Source organism: Lachnellula hyalina (genome assembly GCF_007821495.1).
Source record: "Lachnellula hyalina strain CBS 185.66 chromosome Unknown contig00014, whole genome shotgun sequence".
In the NCBI taxonomy this organism is placed as follows: domain Eukaryota; kingdom Fungi; phylum Ascomycota; class Leotiomycetes; order Helotiales; family Lachnaceae; genus Lachnellula; species Lachnellula hyalina.
This window is the reverse complement of record NW_022157128.1, coordinates 97,901-121,391: the sequence shown is the minus strand read 5'-3', so window position 1 is coordinate 121,391 and position 23,491 is coordinate 97,901. Positions and strand designations below refer to the sequence as shown.

The 23,491-nt window shown below is 48.3% G+C and overlaps 5 protein-coding genes across 5 annotated transcripts; 2 read left to right on the top strand and 3 right to left on the bottom strand.

Annotated features, from left to right (window-relative positions):
• Positions 1-4,960: 4,960 nt before the first annotated feature.
• RPH1 (DNA damage-responsive transcriptional repressor) lies at positions 4,961-9,290 on the top strand (the record flags this gene model as incomplete). The annotated part of the gene is made up of 3 exons (XM_031146994.1): positions 4,961-5,212; positions 5,241-7,327; positions 7,394-9,290. The coding sequence occupies 3 exons, from the start codon at positions 4,961-4,963 to the stop codon at positions 9,288-9,290; spliced, it is 4,236 nt and encodes a 1,411-aa protein (XP_031008620.1).
• A 1,119-nt stretch (positions 9,291-10,409) lies between these two features.
• STL1_7 (Sugar transporter STL1) lies at positions 10,410-14,402 on the bottom strand (the record flags this gene model as incomplete). The annotated part of the gene is made up of 7 exons (XM_031146993.1): positions 10,410-11,209; positions 11,276-12,050; positions 12,467-12,796; positions 12,898-13,086; positions 13,183-13,763; positions 13,828-14,214; positions 14,279-14,402. The coding sequence occupies 7 exons, from the start codon at positions 14,400-14,402 to the stop codon at positions 10,410-10,412; spliced, it is 3,186 nt and encodes a 1,061-aa protein (XP_031008617.1).
• Positions 14,403-15,829: 1,427 nt separating this feature from the next.
• On the bottom strand, positions 15,830-17,508 carry patI_6 (Cytochrome P450 monooxygenase; the record flags this gene model as incomplete). The annotated part of the gene is made up of 4 exons (XM_031146992.1): positions 15,830-16,296; positions 16,365-16,937; positions 17,009-17,385; positions 17,447-17,508. Coding segments are annotated over 4 exons (1,479 nt in total), but the record flags the coding sequence as incomplete, so codon positions are not given.
• Positions 17,509-19,441: 1,933 nt separating this feature from the next.
• Positions 19,442-21,861, bottom strand: DAL81_1 (Transcriptional activator protein; the record flags this gene model as incomplete). The annotated part of the gene is made up of 3 exons (XM_031146991.1): positions 19,442-19,668; positions 19,724-21,308; positions 21,394-21,861. 3 exons carry the CDS (start codon positions 21,859-21,861, stop codon positions 19,442-19,444), a joined length of 2,280 nt encoding a protein of 759 aa, XP_031008613.1.
• Positions 21,862-22,649: 788 nt separating this feature from the next.
• Positions 22,650-23,447, top strand: LHYA1_G002012 (Uncharacterized protein; the record flags this gene model as incomplete). The annotated part of the gene is made up of 1 exon (XM_031146990.1): positions 22,650-23,447. One exon carries the CDS (start codon positions 22,650-22,652, stop codon positions 23,445-23,447), a length of 798 nt encoding a protein of 265 aa, XP_031008614.1.
• Positions 23,448-23,491: the final 44 nt, after the last annotated feature.

Sequence of the window (23,491 nt, the reverse complement as noted above, 5' to 3'; positions counted from 1 at the left end):
GCTGTAGTAGGAAGGTAAGAACTAAACTATAGAGTGGAGTATATGTGATGATCCAGATTATGCTTAGTAATCATGGAGAGAGGAGGGCCAGTTGGACCTGATTAGGCTTAGCGCTTATAAGGCTTGGCCCCTCGCAACGTATTCTGGACGGACTTTTGGTTATAGCAGTCGAAGGTGCTCAGATTCCTGGAAGTATAAAATCGAGACAAATAACCTTAAAACGATCTTATTAGACATGGACGACAAGTGAACTTTGAGTCCGAGTCCCAACGCTATGATTACTTCGTAACACTTGAAAGAGACTACAATAGAATGGTACTGCATACCATAACAACACCAAGAATCCAGTGAAAGAGCATATGTGGTTCTCCGGAATGATCCGTTGCTACCAGATTATGACGGAGTCAAACCACGTATTGTCTCCCTCTTTGTACCCTCGATCAAATTCAGAACGCCAGGTGCCACTGTTATATTCCAGGCTTAGGTCGATATGGAAGGTAACTCGTGTCTCTGATACTGCTGTCCATCTGTATCATGTAGTTGTCCATGTTGTACAGCAGTTATTTTTCCTGCAACAGCTCCCCGACCATTGTGCTGATATTCCCGTCTCGCTTGTCCCAATTTTCGCCATAGAAAGAATATAGCAGCTAGTGCAGCAAGGAGCATAGAGCCTAAGACGACACCAACTGAGGCGCCTACCGTAACATTCTTGTTCTTGGAAGAAGAAGCCCCGGCAGCAGAGCAGGAAGCCGCAGGAATGTGATTTGCGTTGATGAAGACGCAGGTTGCATTGCTGGAGATTGTGTCTGTGCAGATACGGATTGCGTCGCTGATGATGTTGAAGTAGCTTGCAAACTGAGCCTCATACTCAGCGGGAACGTTTCGCCATCACAGCAGGTAGGAGAACCAGCATTATTTTGATCTGGTGAACTGCAGCAAAAATTGTTGTTAAGGCAGGATGTCATAACAAAGTACTGGGTTCCTAATTTCTACACGTCAGCAATCCAGACCCTGATAATGCGAAACGAAGAGGCAATAACGGTGAAAGTGACAGTTTCATTAACCCACCATTGGTAAGACGCCGACAAGGGAAATTGTAAATTGGATCTTCGAAAGTCCGATCGGTACAGCCGCCTTGGTATAGAGTGGCCTGAGAGTTGATTGAATTCTATGCGAAACACAGCTCTTGTGTTGTACAGATATCGATATCATTGCCAACAGGATTTCCAAGAGCGCAGCATGTAGAATGTGTGGTTAAATTTCGCTGGCTTGCGGGAACGCAAGGCTCATGGTATGGCCCTATCGAACCGTCGAAGAAGTAGCATGATGCAGGACCGTCTGATAATACAAGTCGGGATATTAGAGACAGTAAAATGACTACCCAAGGTCGCGAAAGAGGATGCATTCTGGCACTTAGAACACTGTTGCTGATACAAAAGTTCAAAAGATGGGAAGCCTAAACGGTGAAAGTAAAAAGGAGCGGCTGTAGTTGTAAATTAAGCCATGCAGGAATTTGCCCCCAACGTAGGGCTCCGACCCCCAGGCAACTGAACAGGTGCAAAATCCCTTGCAAGGTTGCAGCTGCGCCATTCTACTGCAACAATCAAAGGTGTGGTGGCCGAGGCTAGCCATATTCGTCAAAAGTCCTTTCAATAAGATTGTATTTGCGGGGAAGCATTTCTGTGTCGTATTTCACAGCCCCCCAGCGCTAAAAAGCTAAATATCCATGCACCACTCAGCATGATCGGGTATTCAGACGTACCGAAAGACTCTGCGGACTATGGGGAATCAGAGCCTCAATCCATGTGTGTAACGGGCCGGTCCAGAGCTATTTCACGCTTCTAAACTTACTAAGTTCATATTGGTTGCAGCATGCTTCTAATACTAGTGCTTTAAGTATACCATTCCTCAGACATAATCATTCGAAATGAGAAATACTGCATTTAGCATCATGAAAGGTCCAAAGCTGTTAGTGGCCTTGGAAGCAGGCCCAGTCAAGAAGTCCAACACAGGCCAAAGCAGAGCAGAGTAAATTGAATGTTGCGAGTCTAATAGTAAGTCGCAACCCGGCACAGCCCGCCCAATGGAAGCAGCCATAACTATTGAAGGAGACCTGCCCTAGATGCGGGGGAAGACCACCCCGACTGGGAAGGCCCGATCCACAGGATGTCGAGATTGACAAAGCTGCTACTCCATAAGAACAGTAGTCTGGTTGAGGTTTGAGGTAAATAACACATAAGTCGGCATATGCTAGGTGCGAGTCAAAAGTTCGCAAATGTATCGATATCACGCATCACTAGCGCAAGCGCTTGGGAACTCTCTCACTGGTATCGGAGGTGAAGAGTGGCTCGCAAGAACATTGTGAGGTGCGAGAGAATAGCAGGTGCAGAAAATAAATCATGGCTATATGGACGTAAAAAGATGTGAGTTGAAGTAAGCTTCGAGTCGATGCTAGTAAATCGAGGATGTTTGTGCTTGTACTGTGGAATGGGGTTAGAAAGGTTGTATTCTAATGATTGGGAGTAGACTTACTGTAGGAAGTTTATAGTAAAAACGCCTGTATTTCGATATTTAGCATCGAAAATATACCTTGCATTTAGCCTTCTTCATTAGTCGTATTGGATGACATTGAAGTTATCAAGTGTTCGCTGGGTGTCGAGGATCCCCAGATGGCAGGGGTAATCGCTTAGCGGCACATGACCCATCCAACTATTTTGACGTAGGAAGGGGAATTTGCACTTTTGTCTCAAGCAGCAGTGTGTGCCTTATAACGCATGGTCTTGTCTATAATCAAATATGGGTCTGTAGATATGTCGAAACCTGGAATCTGACAGTATCACTGATGTAGAGTTGGCATCAAGTCATGACTGTGAAGCCCTCCCAACGAGAAGACCGGCGCTCGGCTTAATCGCCGAACCATAATCGCGTCTTGATTGTGCTGCATTTCAAAATGCCGCGGTACCTGAAAGTCGAGGTGTTCTACACAACGCAAAGAGGCTGCTTTGCGATCCATTTCTAGGTGATGATGTGACGTTCTTAGTGCCCCAAGTCCCACTACAAGGTCCTGGTGCTTTCTCTGTGACGGTTTCTTGATAGGCCATTGTGACGAAGAGAGTTAACGAGGTGAAGCAATTTCGTGAACACTTCAACGTACATGGCGCGGCACAAGAGGCGCGGTCTCGCAGATAAAGACATTGACTGATTTGACGCCAAATCCGCAATTAAGGTGACTTTGAGAGCAAGATTTTCAGGCATGGGCTCGCTGATGTTTGGAAGGACCCAAGTTGTCCCGGGCATTCCGTCGCGTTGATTTGATGAAGGATGCTTGTGAATGGATGCATCGAATGTGCTAGAGGGCAGATTTTGATACTTTCAAGATGTCACTTGATTGGCAACCAATCAATGTACTGTCTCGTATTGACGGGCCTACGCTCGTGGCCATGGTACTGTGGGTTACACCTCACCGCCGACACCGTCGACAATAGTTCCAATAGTCGTAGACAAGTATGCTCGAGCTGCTCGCAAGTGCAAGCTGAGGTAGACGTCTAGACCTATTGACGGCTGTCGACGAGCCTTCGCTCGAAGTCTTGTTCGCCATCGTGACCAGACGGCATGACTGCTAGCGTTTGCCAGACCTCAGATGGAACGTGCAGCAGAGGGCTTATCTGATGGCATTCGGGATCTGTCGCTTGCAGATCCGGACGGCACCACCCCCGCACAATCAAGGGGTGAAGCAGATCGATTTTTCGAGGTGTAAGGGTCTCGGAAACACACACTACCACCAGGCCGGGGCAAAACACCACACCCAAAGCTTATTTCAACGTGCCACGATTGATGTTATAATATGAGCGAGCGCTTGCTTTTGGAAGAATAGCAAGCAAGCACAGGACATGAAAATGACTGCAATTAAATCTTTTCAGATCCATCATCACCTCAAGTCCCACATCCTCCCAGTAACGTCGACGCAGCTTTGGTCTTCCTTCCAGAGTGCCTCTAATGTTCTCGTAGATCCATGAGATGCTACAGTACTGCGAACAGGAGATCGTGAGATGAGGCCACTCTGGAGAACGAACGGCAGTACGACCTCACAAATTACACCCGAAAAGCATACAAGTCATGCTCGACTAGAGCACTGCGTCCATCAAGAGCTACCTGGGTATTCAGCATCAAAGACTGCCGAATCTGAGGATTGCTCACTCCATCGGAGAAAGATCAAGTTATCCATGATGTGTTGCCACGTCGGAACGAACGTGGGGAGCGGACGGAGCCATCCATGCATGGATACCACAACGAAGCGAGGCATTCCGGACGCCGGTGCACGACAACGGAACCCTCAACAACAGGACCAGCTCGAATGAAGATATACTCAACAGCAGATGTATGTATATATATGCATTTCCTGCAATGTCCAATGAGGGTTTATGCATTAAACGCGGGTGCACAACATTGACCACAGATAATACACACAGCTACACCAGGCAATGAGAACTATTTACCGCATCCCATCTGAAAGGAACGACATGGCTTCTGTTGATGAGTTGAGATGAGATGAGATTAATTCCATTCCAGGTTGCAATTGCGATGTGAGGTTTTCAGGGATGCACTGGCGCGGTGGAGACATGCCCAAATAGGAAAGGCTCGCTTGTCGGTAAAAGCAAGAGGTGAACACCTCCATTTATCGACATTGATTCATCGGCCCATTTCATTCCTACGAGCTTCTTCAACCTCACAACGACAACTTGGACCGCATTCCGGCATTATCAGCTTCTCTCGTTTGGACCAGAAGCCCGGACAATCCAATATCGGCGCGATAATCCCCAGTCCGGATCCTCTAGTCGCCATATCGACGCTCGAGAACGAAGTCGCCCCCGCGATACCAACTTACGCAGTTCTAAACGCCCATTCTGAAGCACGATACGAACACGAACACACCCTTTACTCGGCCGCATGCGCAAACACAATGTCTGACGATACAGTGGTGGTTGCTGCGGCCCCTGGCCCAGCTCTTGAGGCGAATGGCTTGCATTCTCCTCCTGATAGCAACATGAAAGATGCCAGCGACAGTGAACTTTCAGATCTGGACGAGGAACAAGCAGAACAGCCAGCTCCCGCGAGCGATGATATAGGCGAAATTGAACCCTCTTATTACTCCGATGACGGTGTACCAGTGTTTACCCCGACCATGTACCAATTCAAGGACTTTACTCGATTCGTAAGTTGCATTTTCAATTTAGAAGTAGTCCTTGATAGGCAAATATGCTAAGTTGAACCAGATGAAAAAAATCACCAAATATGGAATGCGATCCGGTATTGTCAAAGTTATCCCTCCTCCCGAATGGAAAGCGGCCCAGCCCCGCCTCGACGAGGTTGTGAAGACAATGAGGATCAAGGAGCCAATCAAGCAGGATATCATGGGCACAAGTGGTACATACCGACAGGCGAATATTGTACATCAACGGTCATACACCCTTCCTCAATGGCGTCAATTGTGCGACCAGAGCGATCATCAGCCTCCAGCGAAGAGAGGAGAACGACGCGCAAACCAAGACAAGTACATGAAACCCGCCCCGAAGACCAGGAACACTACAGCCCCATCAAGTTCGGCATCGAAGGGACGGGGTCGAGGTCGCCCGCCAAAGGGCAAAGCTTCCCGCAACAGTACCGTGGAGAAGGAAGAAGAGGGACAGGCTACACCAGATCGACTTCCAACACCAGTGTCCCCATTGATGAAGCCCGAGGAAGATAATGAGACTGTCAAGCTTGATCAAGAGGATGCGGACGAATCTGCATCCAAGCCTAAATTCGGTTCGAGACAAGCAAAAGCCATTTCGGTTTCATCCCGCCGCAAGAACAATCGCAGAGAGGTTGCTGGTAAGATTGATGAAGCAGCATTCGTCGATTTCAATTACGAGTTGGACGAAGAATACCCACCAGAACGTTGCGAAGATCTCGAACGATCTTACTGGAAGACTCTTACCTACGCTCCACCGCTTTATGGTGCAGATATGCCTGGTACGCTCTTCACAGATGAGACAACTTCTTGGAATCTGGGCAAATTGGACAACCTTCTCGATGTCATGGGATCAAAGATTCCCGGTGTCAATACTGCTTATTTGTACCTGGGTATGTGGAAGGCAACTTTTGCCTGGCATCTTGAAGACGTTGATCTTTACAGCATCAACTATATCCACTTTGGTGCGCCCAAACAGTGGTACAGTATTGCCCAAGGAGATGCTAGGCGATTTGAGGCTGCAATGAAGACTATCTGGCCTACTGATGCTAAGGCTTGCGATCAATTCCTTCGTCACAAGACATTCTTGATCTCGCCAGCGCACCTTCTATCAAACTTCAACATCAAGGTCAACAAAATTGTTGCCCACCCCGGCGAGTTCGTCATCACCTTCCCGTATGGATATCACTCGGGGTACAATCTTGGATATAATTGTGCCGAAGCTGTCAATTTCGGTCTCGAGGAATGGCTTGAGTATGGTCGCGTTGCAAAGAAATGTGATTGTGACCAAGCTCAGGACAGTGTTTGGATCAACGTTCATGAGCTGGAACGTAAAATGAGAGGTGAAGAGACCGAGTACGAAGAGACAGATGAAGAGGACGAGGAAGAAGAGGATGACGGTTTTCCTACACCTCCTGGTAGTAATGGCGATTCGAAACCCAAGATTATCCAGAAGAAACGCAAACGCTCTGCCAATGATAAGAGTGGCAATGACAAAATCAAGAGAGTTCGCATTCGCATTAAGGCGCCATCGAAAGAGCCCTGTATACTTTGTCCCAACGACATACCATCGGAGGATCTTCTTCCTACAGAGGAGATTGGTAGCAAAGCTCACAGGATTTGCGCTATGTATATCCCAGAGACCAGTGTTGACGAAGACAACACGAAAGAATTCGTTACCGACGTCAAGTATATTGATAAGGCCCGGCTTGAGCTCAAATGCAATTACTGTCGTTCCAAGAAGGGTGCCTGCTTCCAATGTTCTCAGAAGAAGTGTACAAGAGCTTACCATGCTACGTGCGCTGCCGCCGCTGGTGTCTCGGTCCAACAAGGCGAAGTGCCCAGATTTGGAGAAGATGGGACGGAATACAAAGAATGGGGCATCGAGTTCAGTTGCCGTTTCCATCGCACTAAGCGCGATAAGAAGTTTGATGGAGACGCGCTGGAAAGCGATGAACGTCTTCGTGAGGGTGGTGCGAAGCTGAAGATCGGCGAAGTCTGTCAAGCTCAATACTACAGAGGTGATATTTTTGCTGGTGCGGTTGTGGAGAACCGTCGAAGCGAAGAGACAGTTCTTCTCGATATTCTACCCCGAGGGTGCGTTACCATATTTCCACAGAATCACTTTGTCCCTTTGTTTCTATATGACTAACGTTTTTGCAGTGACCGCCTTGAAGTTGAATATAAGTGGCTTCTTATCCCAGATCCTGCCGATTATCATCTTGATAAACCATCAGCAAACGCCATTCCGATGCCGAAGTCACGCAAGGACAAGCAATCGCTCAACACGAGTAAGCGTCAAGCAGATGATAATCCCAGACGAGACGATCCGTTTGTTGAAGGCTGTACCTGGGCTGAGTTCAAAATGGAGGAAATTGCTCGAAACGTCGCCCAGCGCAAGGTTGACCTCGCAAAGGAGGGCGGACTCTGGCACTATCTTGGCAGAAATTCGACGGAAGCAAGGGCTCAGTTCACAGAGGATCCTGCGAAACCTCGAAACAACCCCAAAGCCAACTTCTTGGACACACTTCCAAGAGCAGTGCCCCAAGCCCTGCCACGCCACTCCTACTCCGCTTCATATCCTACGAAAACTAGCCACCCCTCTCCGAATGTCCCAAGAGCACCAAGCAGACCTCTCCCTCCAAGCTCCATCAAATCAGACAAGCCATACGCATACAAGCCTCGCGACATTGGTGATACATATCGTGTTGATCAACAAGCATACCGTTCTCAGCAAAGCTTCCTGCAGCAATCTGCTCCTAGCGTTCCTTACAGCTTTGGCACTGATCCTCGATACCAAACAACTGACCCGAATCGTCCAAGTCAGTATTCTAGGCCTGCCTCTGGTAGCCCTCTAGCTCCACCGCCTGTTGGTCCACTTGCCCCGCCCACTCAATATCGACCTCCTTATCCTGCTCCTATACCACCTAGACCAAACAATCCTTTCACCAACAGAGCACCACAAAATTCGCGACCATCCAAACCCAATCCCTTTGCTAATTATACGTACTTGCAAAAGGAGCACAACAGATCGCCTCTGGAGTACAAGAGTCCTTACAGACCTGGTGGAGGCTTCATGAACGGCTATCAAGGGAATCTTGGACAGCACTTGCAACAAACACTCTTTCAGAAGCAATCAGGATCCACAGCCCAAAACTCGACCTTGTATACTAGTCCTCGAGCGCCGTATATTGCAGGCCAGCCATCTCCGACAGTCGGTTCTTACGCTCCGAGCAATGCAGCGCCACACGCAAACTATGGTGGCACAACGGCATCATCACAGAAGCAGCCTCCTGCCCCTGGAGGAATGCCGACGGTGGCCCCAAATAGTTGGGACAGGAGAGACAGTCCGCAACTTCACGCAGCCATCCGACAGGAATACACCCAAAGCCCGATGTTCCATCAACACTACCAACCCCAGCATCAGCCCACACAATATCAGGGCTCTGCTGTCCTACAACCCCCACCAATGTGGAATAGACAAGCCTACCAACCTGGTCAGATGCCTCAACCTAACCAAGGTCCGCCACAACAGAATCAAGGAAACAATCCGGCCTCATATTCTCAGGCTCAGCGTCAACAACAGCCGCAAGTGACGCAGGCACAGTCATATCATACCTCTCCGGGGCCACAGACTGCCAACGGGTCATGGCAATCTAGACAGTTCTCACAAGCTGCTCCATCACATCAACCTCCGCAATATCAATCATCGAATCCGGGCACACAGTCGTCTCCACTCAACAGCATGTACGCACCTTCTCAGCCTCAAGGCCAATATCGACCTTCAAGCTCCTACCAATCTGCACAGCCTTTAAGCTCCATTGCACAGAAGGCCATTCACTCACCAATAAATCATGGTCAATCTTCGCCAACTCTCCAAGACCAAGAGAACAAGGCAGTATATCCACACCAGCAATACTTCCAAAAGCAAGCGCAGGTCCCACAGCCATACGCTCGGGCTCCTCAGACATACGAACCAGCAGACGTACCGGTAGATTCCACGTCAATTATCGAGAAGATCATGCTAAATCTAAAGGGTGCAAAACCAGCTAATGCATGAATGGGACTTGGGAATTGTAATGGCGTTGGTTTAAGGGGGTTTTTAAGATTGGGTGATGAATTTTGACGGCTCTAATGACTTGGGATGCAGATGGGCGTTTTGATACAAGGAGGTATTTGTACTTCGTACGGGCTGAGAATCAGCATGTTGCCTTTCACTCATTTTATGCACTTTGGCGCTCAGGACTTTTGTTTTTCTTTCTTGGTTCTGCATTATTTGCGTCTATTCCTTATTTCTCCACCAGTCCACGGGACATTTTTGTGACCTCGAAGACAAGCTTCCAAGTCAGCTTGTAAATTGGGGATGACTTCTTTGTGAATATAGCGTCTTTGCTTGCTTCGGTTGGAGAGTAGAGCATCGATATGATGCTCTGGGATGGATTGGGGTTGGTTGGGTTGTATAACAGTCTTGAAACTGCCTGCCGCGCATAAGAATAAATGATATCGAATCGAATCGAATCCAGTCCCCTCCCCCGCACTGCGCTGCAAGTAGATGACTTACTCGTAGCCTGTATTCATGACCCTGTGCCATCCCGTGGGGTCTGCAATGTAATGCGGTGCCTTAATATCGGTTCAGTTATTCTGGAATATATACGTAGGTATGACTCATTGCCATCTCTCTTGCGACTTGTCTAGATCTCCCTATTAATATTGGGGTGGGGTTCCTGGGTGCTGCCGAACAGTGTTATAATTCGAGCCCGATGCATTTTTTATTTCTATATTGAGGGAGGGAGGAAGGGATTTATAGTGATGAGATAATCGAGTGATCTGCTGTATCTAAGTATTATTTATTCCTAGCTATGTACTTGACTAGGTAGGAAGGCAAAAGGGGAAGTGGTAAATCGATGAAGGATAGTTGTCAAGCAATGACTTACTGTCATTTCTTCTTCCACGGTCATGTTATCTGCTAGCTCTCTCCCTACGTCTCTATACGACATGGTCAGCATATATCCCAACAAAATAGTAGTAGAAGCTTTTATGATAGGCATAAGGACTTAGGTAAAAAAAAAAAAAGGCTGGTGACTTCAGGGACAGGAAGAAGCAAGGTTTTCGGACTTCGAACACAAATGAAAACACGTGGGCCAATTGTCTTGGGCATTCTTTAATTAACAGTACATTATCATAGTCTAAACCACTCATGATTTATAGCATCCTCCGCGGAAATACGGGCTTCGGGCTTGTACTCCAACAGCCACCGCAAAAGTTCTGCAAAGACTGTTTGCTCTGTCTGGGAAATATCCCGATGACGAACTCCATTGGGACGGCGATCTGACATATACCAGAGCCCGGGAGCAAGCTTATCCTTCAATGATCGAGCATCGATAGCAACAGATGGGTGAACAGTGCGCACCTTCTTCCCTTGGCCATCATTCCCTAGCTCAGATGCCAGAGCAGGAACAACAAACCCCTGCTCGTCGACTTCATCCTTGTACATTCTTCTCCGATCCTCCCAGGTTGTAGACCACCATGGCTCAGGAAGTTTGCCTAAGACTTGAACAAAGGCGTCTAAATATTCGTTATCTTCATCGTCGAATGGGCTAAACAGCTTTCTGCCAGTTCGGATCTCGAACAGACTACACCCCAATGCCCAAATGTCCGAACCAAAACCAGCCCTTTTGTCGAGAATCAACTCTGGAGAGCGATACGGCCCAGGAATCCCGAGATCGTCAGGAGGTTGTGAAACTTCGAACGACTCGCCGAAATCAATAAGACATGACTCTTTGCTTATAAATTGAGTATCCACATCGCACCAGTTCACTGGATAAACGAGATAGTCCGGGGCTGGGGACCCATGATGACGCTCTTGAGATGCATTTAGAACAGGATTGACAACCGGGCTGCCGAAAATCTTTAAGACTTCGATTTCACCGAGTCCGTCGAGCCCAGTGATGCGATGAAGGATATTGTTTGGTGTAATATCTAACCTTTCGTTAGAATTCACAGTTTTCTAACAGAGGAAGAAATGATTGGACCGGTTCTACTCACCGCCATGACATATTCCCTGCCTGTGAAGAAATTTGACAGCCTTCACAACTTGTAGACCAAGACTTCTTAAGTCATTGTCCGGGTCTGCAGAAGCACGATACAAGCCGAGAGACACATTTGGGCCAAGAACAGGATACACAAAGGAGATATGGTTCCCATTCGGCCCATTGATCTTGAAGTGGTCCAGTGGCAGGCAAACGAACACCGCGTCATTGTCTTCATTTGCAGATTGGCTGTGAGCATCTTTGAGCTGGTTCACCCGGAGCTCGGGACAATCATCACTGGATGTCTCGGCCATTAGAATCTTTAAAGCTATATATTTCGTCGCCCCTTTCGCTTCAGTATCCCGACAGAGCCCAACAGTAGCAAAGCCGCCGCTGCCAAGCTTATGGATGACACGGTACCGCCCATTATTGCCGTATACATCTCCTAAGTGAACAGGATGGTGGCCATCAGGCTCATAATCATAGATGTGCTCTAGACCGAAGGGGGCCAGCTCTAGATGTAGACCGTTGGTTTCGTCGTCAACTATCTCTTCGTCGGCGGTGAAATTTGACCCTGGCGAACATGGTACTGAGAGATCGGAAGCCATTCTGATAATCCACACTGGAGTGATGGAGCTCTGATGAATGATTGACTGAGCCTTGCGATTTCTCGCTGATATGTGCGGTTGCGAGGTGATGGGTGTTGGGAGTAGTTGGCGGAACGATACGGCGGGAGAAGCTTTCGAAGAAGGGCTGATGTCAAATGACTTGTGGGTGCAAAATTTATGATCCTGTACAGACGAATGTTTCTCATCTGATGATGGAGTATGAGAGTCATGGAATTTTCTTCTTCAGATAAAGCTGACAATTTTGGTTTGGGTGGCGCTTATTGACTGCCGCGGATTGGCGAGGGAGTGGGTGCTAGGCTAGAAATCTGCACTCTTTCGACTGGCGTCAAGTGGGACATTGCCTCTGGCCGAACCTCAAATAGGAATGTTTGTACCTGCTACACTCTATTCGGCCGCAGTCGGTTCCAGATTTTGATTCAAATCACTCATTCTCCAACCCGGCTACATCTAACACATGTACAATCCATCACGAACGGAAACGCTTGCTTGTCCAGGGTGATGAGCTATATATATAGTAGCTATCCGGGCCACTTAGTGTCACCTACACGGAACATGCTGTCGTAGGAGTGAGTTCATACCCGCTCCACATCCACATCATCCGCACCGCGCTCACTCAACACAACCCCGACCTCACTCTCCCTACTACTCCCCCCCTTCTCCCTCTCCATAACATCCAACTGCTTGCCCTCCTTCCTCAACCTCATCTCCGTAAACACGGGGTTCTCTTTCTTGTTATACGCCTCCTCGAAAATGGAATCCAGCGTTTCGAGCGGGTAGCCTTTGGTTTCGACAAAGGTGTAGTAGATGATGGGGATGAAGGCGAAGTTGAAACACATGAAGACGAAATAGGTCTTCCAGGATATCGAGTAGATCATTATGGGTGCGAGTTGGACTACTGCGTAATTACCCTGTTTTATGTGTTGTGTTAGCTTGAGGAGGTCGGGAGCGTGGAGAATTGGAAATGGAATGGGTGGGAGTGGGAGTAGGGGAAGGAGAGGGAGGTACGGACCAGCCAGTTGAAAGATGTAGAAACACCGTTTGCTTCGGCGCGGATCCGGATAGGTGTTACTTCGGCCGGGTACAACCATGTCGTGCCCAGCCAGCCGAGCGCGAAGAAGGCGATGAAGATGAAAATGAAAGCTGTTGCTGCGTAGCCGGGAGCTTTGTAGGTATCTGTTGTTTGGGAAAGGCATGCTCCCTATTGCCAGCCAAAGATTAGCTCAATGAATTTATCCATCCATTCATCCATTTTTCTCTAAGATTGAAGTAGAAACTGGTTAATAAAGGCACTTACGATAATCAAAGCACTGGTCCCCATGCCCATACTCCCCACAATCATCATCTTCCGCCTCCCGAACCGATCAACAATAAACAGCGCCACGATCGCAGCCGCCAGATATAGCGTTCCGTAGCAAGCGGTCAAAAGCCTCGACAACGCAGGGCTGAAGCCCAAACTCGTCTCAAACACAGTTGTGGCGTAATAAGTCACGAGGTTAGTTCCACCGATTTGTTGGAAAAGCTGACTAACGGATCCGACGGTTACACGCCAGCGGTTCATCTCGGGGCCATTGGAGTAGAACTCCTTGAGCGTGAGCGGCTTGCCATCAGTGATCTCCTTGACCTTCTTGATGTGTGCGATTTCGGCTTGGATCTCGGGGTCGGCGGCTGCGGCTTTCTTGAGCCGGCAGAGGATCTCAATGGCGACGTCGTCTTGGCCGTGCTTCAGGAGCCAGCGGGGGGATTCGGGTAGGGCCATGACGCCAAAGAAGAGGATGATGGCGAAGACGGCTTGGAAGGCTATGGGGAAACGCCATTGGAAGGAGCCGTATTGGGTGATGAAGAAGAAGCCGTAGTTTATCCAGTAGGATATCATGACTGTGGATAGATAGTTAGCACAAGGAAGTAGGCATGTATTGGTATGTAGGGAATGTCGACGTACTTCCACCGGCAATCAAAGCACCTTCGAAAAGCACGAGGAATCCTCGGATCTTGGGCGGTGCCATTTCCGATTGCCAAACGGGGATCGAGGAGGTGTTCATTCCATTACCCACGCCCGTCACAATGCGTCCCACAATCAACTGCCCGATTTCGAAACTCGAAGCTTGGATCGCCGTTCCAATGAGCATGACGATAACACCAAGCAACACTGCCCTCCGTCGCCCGAGCTGATCACCGTATCCGATAATGAAGATGGAGCCGAACAGGCATCCGATCTCGTAAATTGCAACGACGAGGGCTTGGATGGCTCCCATTTTGTTATCCGGGTCCATCTTTGGGAAATAGGTCAGGAAGTTGGTTTCGGTGATGATGCCGGACATGATGCCCTCTGGTGAACTCTTACTTAGTAACGGGGGTGGATAGAAAAGAGGCTTTCGTGAAAGAAGACTCACGATCATATCCAAAGAGAAGGAATCCACATGCTGCAGTTGCGCAGACTAGGCCTTCCAGAGCAGCGCCTTTGACTGAGTTCCCTAGGAAGCCAGTAGGGGCGAGAGATCGTTTCAGCATCTCCATGGTATAGTATTGAGTGCAAAATTAGAACAAAAATTGCAAGTGAGGAGTAGGAACTATCAATATGAAATTTTGGGGGAGGGGAGTCTGAATTATATGGGACATAAAGTCTCCAGTCCAGATCAGAACAACACAGACATTCCCCTCCAGAGCCTGCCCCTCCACTTCCTGACGTTCCTTCAGAATCCCACCATTGATAATCAATTGCCCTCAGCCAGAAGCGAGACAACTTTGCCTGTAGCCCCATATAAGATGGAGTCTCGACCCGTTCTATCTGTATACTAACACCAACGTCGCAAGGTATCTACACTTGTAATCGGGAGTTACTTGCGGTGTAGCCCAAGTCCATTTACGGTAGTTGGTACTGTAGTCGAGTAGCGCCGAAACTTGTGGGCGCCTCCCACATCCATATCCACAACGATAACGACGATATGGAGAACATGAGGTCATTCGTACCCATATATTTGACAACTTTTTTGTAGACACTTCGTTTTTTCTTCTGACATCATTTATGTGCACTTGCATATCATATGATAATGAAGCTCGTGCAAGCATGGTTCAAGTACAGGTACAAGTACAGTACAGTGCGGCAGTTCAAAAAAGAGAAAGCGCGTTGCCACTCATGTTCAGTATGAGAAAGAAGACGAGCAAATGAAAGTGAGGCTGCATTTAACCGAATTGCGGTAATAATGAAAACAAGGGTGTCTTGTTTAATTCTATTTCGGCTGTCGTTGAAATAATCAATGGCTTTTCTCCGGCAAAGATCTCGATCGTCGGATCGTTGATCCTGCATGCAATTAATGCATGGGATTCTTTCTCGGCTACGAATTACCGTACGAGGCAAGTGCGCTAGTAGTTTACTCTGTAGCGTGAAACTTATCCATCTTAGATAAACTAGCGAGTTCTTATATATAACGTAGTAAAGACCAAAGGAAGATTCCAATGATCGCTTGATATATCTAGGAGGGAAGGGAATAGGACGGGGAAGCTCTCCTCATATAGTACAACCCCATGCCGAGCTAGTCTATAAGGGGCTAGATACCTGTGAATAGCATCAATTATTTGAATGAACACATGACGAGCAGTTACACGTGACAGATGAATAGAGTGCTGTTACGTGAGAAAACTATTTTATTCTACTTAAATTCAAGAATAGTTCATTGCCGGCAGAATCTTATACGGAGTATATAATAGAAGAATTCTATCCAGCTAGCCGAAGGAAGTTTCACAGGGTAGCAACATCACGTTTGTGAGTCACGGGGATCCACTTCGAGGATGATATAGGAGCATGCTAAATGTTTTCTTCGTTATTATTCTGCCAATTAATAGCGGAGCATGTATAACGTGTACACACACGGAGAAATTCAAACATAAGATAGCACGGCCTTTCCTTCCCTCTGAGATGTTCTGTTATCCATTAATAATACCGCCTACTCAGTCTCATATTTTGCAAAAACCTCTTCATTGACCTGCTCAAATTCCCGCATAATAGTCTCCCGGCGCTCCTCCGACCTTGGCTCAATAGCACACTCAAACGGCTTAGCACAGCACAAAAGGCCCTCCAAATAAGCCGTCCGCAAATCCGTATCAATAGGCTCCGCGCCCTCTTTCGCCTTGATCGAAAACGCCCACAGCAGCTTTGCCATCGCCAGCCAGAGATTGCGCTCTGCTAGGTGGATGCCCGGACATATGCGGCGACCGGAGCCGTAGCCATAGTGGTCGCGGTTCTCGTAGTCGGCGGACGAGGCGTATTCAGGGGCGAGGAGGGTACGGGTTGCGAAGCGAGATGGGTTGAAGGTGTCGGGGTCGGGAACGAGAACGGGGTCGTGGTGTAGGCCCCAGACGTTGAGGATGATAGTGGAGTTTTTGGGGATGGACATTCCGTTGACCATATCGTCTGGAGCTTTTTGTTAGTATGAGATCGTGAGTGTGTTGGTAGATAAGGAAGAAGTGTTTGGTACGTACCTTCGCTGGAGGCGTGGGGAAAGCCTAGAGGGACGACTGGACGCCAGCGCATGGTCTCTTTCACAATCATGGCTATGTATGGTAACCTGGCGTAATCGGACCAGAGAGGTGAGCGGCTCTGTCCGACAATTTGGTCTATCTCTGCCTGTGCTTTCTTTTGCACGTTCGGGTATTTGATCATGGCGTGGATGAAGGCGATGATGACGGATGACGAGGTATCGGAACCACCTTCCAGTAACACACCACAGATGAAATTGATTTCATCGCGCGTGAGGTTTAGTTTGTCCTGCTTGTCGAATATGCAATCGAGGAACGAGCCGGCGCTGCCTGATGCCAGGCGTCGCTTCATAACTTGGCTAACCATCTTGCCGTATAGTGTATCCATCTTTTTGCCAACGTCGCGAGCTCTGGTCCTCCAGTCACCGAATAGGCTTTCTGGCAGGTATTTCAGGATTGGAAAGATATCCACGGGGGGCGTAGACCCTGGCTCCATGATTTCGGAAAAGCCTTCCATCAGCTCGAATAGCTTTACAAGATGAGGGGTATCAACTGTCGCACTTCGAATCCCATACACTGCACAGCTATCCAATCAGTGGATCGCATTCTATGGTTAGGGATGGAATCATACTCAAGCCCAGACTTACCTAAGGTCATGGTGATGCTGTTGCTGAAACGCTTAGGATGCTTCATTACTTCACCAGGAGCAAGACAGAAATCGCACAGCATCTGGACCGCCTCCGCGTTTTGCAATACAATATGTTCCTTCTCACAACGCGACTCGTGGAATTGTTGATGAATCAACTTGCGAAACTTCCGCCATTTCTCGCCATAATCCATGGCGAGTAAATGATCGCGGTGTGTCATAAGATCTGAGACATAGGAGACAGGTCTGCCGCTGTAAATTGAGCTCTTTTTATCCAGCATGGCCTTGACCAAGCTCTTGTCTGTGATTACTACTACCGTCGAGGAGCCCAGCTTGAGGGAGAAGATGCCGCCATATTGTTGGGCCCATGCTGTGAACCTTTCACAGGGTCAGCCAGAATGCTCTTGCTATGAGGTGGAAGAGATGCAAGGATCCATACTGTAAAGGGGCACCGCTCTTGGGAATTTGGTGAAGGTTGCCAATCAAGGGTAGAGTTGGAGGCCCTTATCAAGTATTTGATTAGCAGCTCCCATGAAGCCTCGATAACTGAATTGAAAGCCGCACCAGGTGGAAAGTTCTTCCCTCGCCGCCCAGAGAAAAGCAAAATATACAGAGTCCCAAGAACAGCTACTGAAAGCCCCACAGCCCAGGAAAACATAATGCTCTGACTTGGTGTGATACTCCACATTAGCTGTGACGGTATAGACAGGTTGGGGTTGTGGAACGAGGCTTGGGGGGGGGGGGGGGGAATGGGGCATGAAATATATATATTTAGCCTGAAAGATGATCATTTCCTACTCGATACTACCAGGTACTACTCTAGTCAATGAACCCCGCATTGCACGGTGAATATTGTACGGTTAGTCGTGATTCGCGACTCCTGAAGCAAGGATAAGTTTGATGGTAGGTATGAATGGATAAATGGCAATTATATCTACAATAACTTCACTGACTCAAACGCTTTGGAATACCTCTATGTGAAAGCGGCCCCTCGGTCGAAAAGCTTGGACGAATCATGGGGAGGCTCTCATGTTACACAGAACCACAGACACTCGGCCGAAACGCCAGATTTATTACAAGCATCACTCTATGTTATTTCTTCGTCTTCCATCTTTCCCTACCAACTACCGTCCATCTTAGAAACGAAAGATGTAGGGCGACGCTCAAGATGCATCCGACAAGCATTATCCGTCCGAGATTATTTGCAACAAGTGGCTGCCTCTTCCACTGCTCTCCACCTCGGGAATACCTGGTAACTGGTTTATGCCGCCATTGATTAAGCGCTTACTATGAGCAAGTCATCATTTGGACCATTTTTCTTTTTCCATTACGTGAGTCGGCCGATATTCTTAAGATGTTCTTGCAATCGGCAAGAAATTTTTCGTTAATGTATGTTTCCTGATACTTGCAATTAACTTGTCCTATTAGGTTTTCTGGGCTTCTTTTGTCTCTGTTTCTGACTTGGTTCTGGGAATACAATGTCGTCTTCATCGTTGTAATCTGGCGTTGTAAAAGCTGTCTTTACTCCTCATGATTCTGAGCACGACTCCAGCTTAGGTGGAGTAGGCACCGCCTTTTGCGGAATCCCCAATCGAATTTCATACCTCTTAGAATTGATGGGGCCTAGTAGTGCCATTGATGCAGCCTGCGCTTCTTCTCTAGTTGCAGTTCATCATGGACGACAAGCCTTGTCGGCTAAAGAAACTGATCTCGTAATTGCTGGAGGTGTTAATGCTTTGATTGGACCTGGGCTTACGCGAGTTCTTGACGATGCGGGCGCCTTATCTGCAGATGGAAGCTGCCGTTCTTTTGTCTTTTTGCTTTGGGGAAGTGGAAGGACGTGCTCGCGGTTCTGCATATGGGAAAGGGGGGCTTTTTGTTTAGCGAGATCACGTTTCTTTTATCTTCCTGCTTGCAAATCTCTACTTCTAGAATAGAACAATAGTCTTTATTTTTAGGAGCATAGAATGACTATTATTCAAGAGTATATGATACTTCCTTCTCTTTGCTAGCTGTGCCTGTTCCAGAACATCACGTGATGCATTAAGTGTAATGAGCTCTGCATCGCTGGGGCAAAACCTTGGTATGATGCTGTGGGGGCTCTTTCCTCGAGCTGAAGGGAGCCTTTCTACCTTCTTCCAAAGTTTGCCCTCTGGAGTGGAGAGCTTAACGCTGAACCAGCTAGAAAGATCGGATGAGATGCCTATAATTGCCTAGGAAAGCAAGCAATATAGGGCTGAACAGGTACTAGCAAGCCCTCAACGAGAAGCATTCAAAAATTGTAATTTGCGCACATGCCACATAAGAGCATACATATCTCGTTAATAATACATCTACACGCTCGCAGACAGATCGGAAATCCCTCCCATAAAATGCTACTTGACTTAATTAGCCTGATAACTCCTTTCATTGTCGCTTTCTTTCGCTGACTTTATTAGCCACCGGCTGCAGGCTGCACTGTCCCGTTTTCCAACAACAGTCCATCCAGCCTAAGCAATCCCAAACTCATTAATCCATTCCCAGTACTCCCGCTCCCGAGCCGCATAGCCCATCGCCAGCGTGCTACCAAGTCGTTGATCTCGTTTGTTTCGGCTTGGTCATTGGATGTCACGAGGAGTTGCATTAGGAAAGATGAGGCGATTGCGAAATTTGCGCGCGACCCTGTTAGTTGTTAGAAGCTGTGCCAGTAGGTATGAGATGAGTTTCATTTGCTTACAAGAATGCCAAAATGCATCTAAAGCCCCTCTTCCCAAGTTTTCTACAAATTCTACTACCTCCTTGGCGCACTCTTTCGCCCCTGCTCGTACAGCTAATTGGCTTCCTACAATACGACGGTCTTCCTCTTCCACATTGGTCAGGTTTTCAAGTGGTCGGAGTAGAGCCCGGAAGAGAGTCATCGTGGCTACGATATAGGCCAGTGAGAGTGAGGGGTTTCCACTGAGACGAGCCATGCCTCTTGAGTCCACTCGCTCTGGTTGTCGAAGAGCTAGGGCGGGAGGCAACGAATCATTCCAAGCCTTCAATTGAGACCGGAGTGGGCGGGCGAGGTCCAGTGAAAGAGTAAAATCCTTTGAAGTCCGTTGTGTAGCCCGGAGAGTGTAGTATGAGTCCATGATGTCGCTTAATATTAAAGTTAGTTCAGATAGTAGGCGGAAGTGGTTGTATTCTGCTTCTGGTTCGAGGAAGCTGGATGCATTGTTTGAGTTTGGGTCTAATGATGGCGGCTCAAGGTCTGCGTCGGAGAGGTGGAGGACGTCGTAGTCCTCTGTTCGTATGTGACTAGGCATCCCGGCTCCAAGCGACGCCCATTTGTCCATGATGAAGACACCATACCATAGCCGTTTTCGGAGAGTGCTTTCCCAGGCTGGTAGACTAGACCAATCACTACACTCTCGAGTGAGGCCAAGAGTCTGAGCTAGACTGACAGTCCATCCCACGAGACTGGTTTTCCAAGGGGTGTCGGTCGTGTAGCGATTGGTAGGAGCTCGTTGGAGTAACAAAAGACATGCCTGTAGAGTTGCAAGCCGTGGGGTATGTAGTTCTTGAGTAACCGCAGTCCAAGAGTATCGAAACAGCTGGTGAGAAGGGGGTGGTGCATGAACAATAGTCGTAGCCAGAAGATCATCATATAACATAAATGGCAAGGCCGTAGCATAAATGGCGGACAATAAGGAGATCGGTAATATATGTAAGACTGCAGGGGATAAAGACCCGTTGGGGTAAAGCTCGCTTTTACAAAGAATGGGAAAATATGGATATACAAATCGAAAAAAGAGGCCGATTAATCTTAAGGCTTCCTGTTCAGTGAACATGCCTGTGATATCTGCCCGCGCTTTTGCAAGAACTTCATCCTCGACTCGAGGCTCTCCTTTCTGCGCTAGGCTGTCGTTCGCCAGCATGAACACCACTGGGGGTTCGCCCTTCTCGCCTGGTAATATGTTTTGGTTTGATGTACTCTTTATCCGTCGGTATGTCAACTTCGATATGGTACATTCATCGCTCTCGTTGTAGGGATAGTGCCGTAGCAGGTACGGATTTGACTCTCCCGTTTCCCCAATTAGCCTTGCGAACCCCATTGAGGAGTCCAGCGGCCGTATCCTCACACCGTCCGACATCATTTGCAAGTACGGGTCCATATTGTATATAGGAGAGTCATCTTGGGTCGAGGCTAGCGGGTGCAGGTTGGTAGGAGAGCCGTTGGCATCGAGACTGTCGCTGCTATTCAGGCCGTTGAAGGAGTTCTCATGGTTGTATTGGGCCATGAACCCCGGGCTCAATTGGGCCGTGGCAACATCAAAGTGCTGGATAGGAGCTGCTTGAAAAGAGCAACGAGGCGTTAGTAAGACGATCTATAAAAATGAGAAGCTTCTTGGGCCCGTTCCTAACCCCGCCCCGTTCCATCGCATCATTTCTTCTCCTTTCTTGGGAACCCTTCCTCTCTTCTCCTCTTCTGCTTCCGCTTCCGCTTCTGCATGAACAATGAACATGGGACGCACCTGAACTTCCAGATCCACTCGGCTCGCCATTGGAGGCATTCGGTCTCCTCTTCTTCTTTGGCCGCTCGACAAAAGTACATTGGCGGCCATGAGAGGCACATAAAGAACACGGCGGGGTGATATCGATCTTGCAGGCGACCTGGCGAGCGCGACAGAAGTCACACGGGCGATATTTACGGGACTTGTAGGATCGTGGGCCGGGCTGGATCGCCGTCGGCGTGGTCAGCTCCAAGCCATTGAAAAATTCGGTGGGTGAGAGCGAGGGTTGCGCGAAGTTGTGAGAGTGGGAATGGGGTTGGGAGTTGGATTGCGATTGCGATTGCGATTGCGATTGCGATTGGGAATGAATTGGATCCATCTGGGAGGGAGCGGAATCTCGGACACGAACACGGACGATACGACGGTATAGTCCAGTCCATCCAGTCCAGTCAGTAGTCTCGTCAGTCCAGTGCAGTATGGTGAAGGTGATCGGATAGCTCTCTAGAGGTTGAAAAAGCAATCATGTGCATGCCTTATCGTTATCGTCGCATCGGGGTGCAGGGCAGGATAGAGACCGGTTCCACTTTCACTCTCGTTTGCGCTTTCACTCCTCCTTTCTCTCCAGACTTTCTCTTCACGTAAGACAGGAGGACAATGCGACGATTCCGGGCTGGCTGGCTGGCTGGCGGCGGGCGGGCGGGCGTGGATCCTACTAATGCTTAAGATCTCGCGGTGATCCATTAATATTGTCGTAATATTATTCGGAACGTTCAAGTCGCAGACACCTTGTCCATCACATTACGCCAAATGCGGGGCGCTGCCGTTGAAACATCACATCACGGACGCTGTTCTGGAAAAAGCCATCTTTATGTCCACCGGCCAAAAGGTTGCCCGTGTTATCTATGTTGCTACCAGTAAAATCCGAATACATGTACCATCTACTATAGCAGTAAGTCTGCCCCAGTCTGGCCCCAGCAAACACACGAGAGGGATTTATACAATTAATTATATAGCACTTCTTAAAGTGGCGTCTGATTCCTTCTACTTATCTCTTTGTGATCGAGTCAGTCAGCTGGTCTTTGTTTTTCCAATTGGTTGAATATTAATTGTTTGCGTTTCTGGATTTTGACCCCTTACCCCTATTCGCTTCAACTTCCTCAAATCATCATGTCCGAACAACTCACACTCCCATCGGTTACGGGATCTTCTACCAAAGTCATCAATATTCTTCTCATAAACCCCAATGGCACATCCTCCATGACAGAGGCATGCTTACGGTCACTCGAAAGCACTCTATCACCTCACTGCACCGTCACCGGCTTCACATCTCCGCATCCCACTCCGTCGGCCATAGAAGGCCATCTGGATGGAGTTCTATCAGCAGCTGCAGCTATACGTGGCGTAGTACCCATTGCCTCCAGCTATGATGCATTCCTGGTTGCATGCTTCAGTGCCCATCCTCTCATCAACGCACTTCGGGAAGAGCTTTCGGGTCCCGTGATTGGGATCATGGAAGCTTCCCTCTACGCAGCTCGGATGCTTGGTGGGCGACTGGGTGTTGTTGCAACTGGTGGGAGGAGCAGGATCATGCATGAAGACGCTATCAGGTATTACGGTTTTGAGGGCTTCTCTGTTGGGTGTGAGGCGACGAACTTGGGAGTTCTGGAGTTGGAGAGCTTGCCCAGGGATAAAGTCTTGGGATTACTTGGAGAAGCTGCAAAAAGACTTGTGTATGAAAAAGGAGCGGATTGCATTGCTCTAGGCTGTGCAGGAATGACTGATATGAAGATTAAGTGTGAGGAGGCTGTTGGTGCGAAAGATGCAACAGCGCAAGTTATCGACGGGGTTGGAGTTGGGGTGCAACTCTTGATAGGATTGGTAAGGGAGGGACATGTTACTGCGAAAGGAGGTATTTACAGGAGTGCTCAAGAAGGGAGAAAAGCGAGAGGTCAAGACTGGCTGTAAACAAAATTCTAATAATTTAATCTCGAAGTGTTGAGTCTCATGTT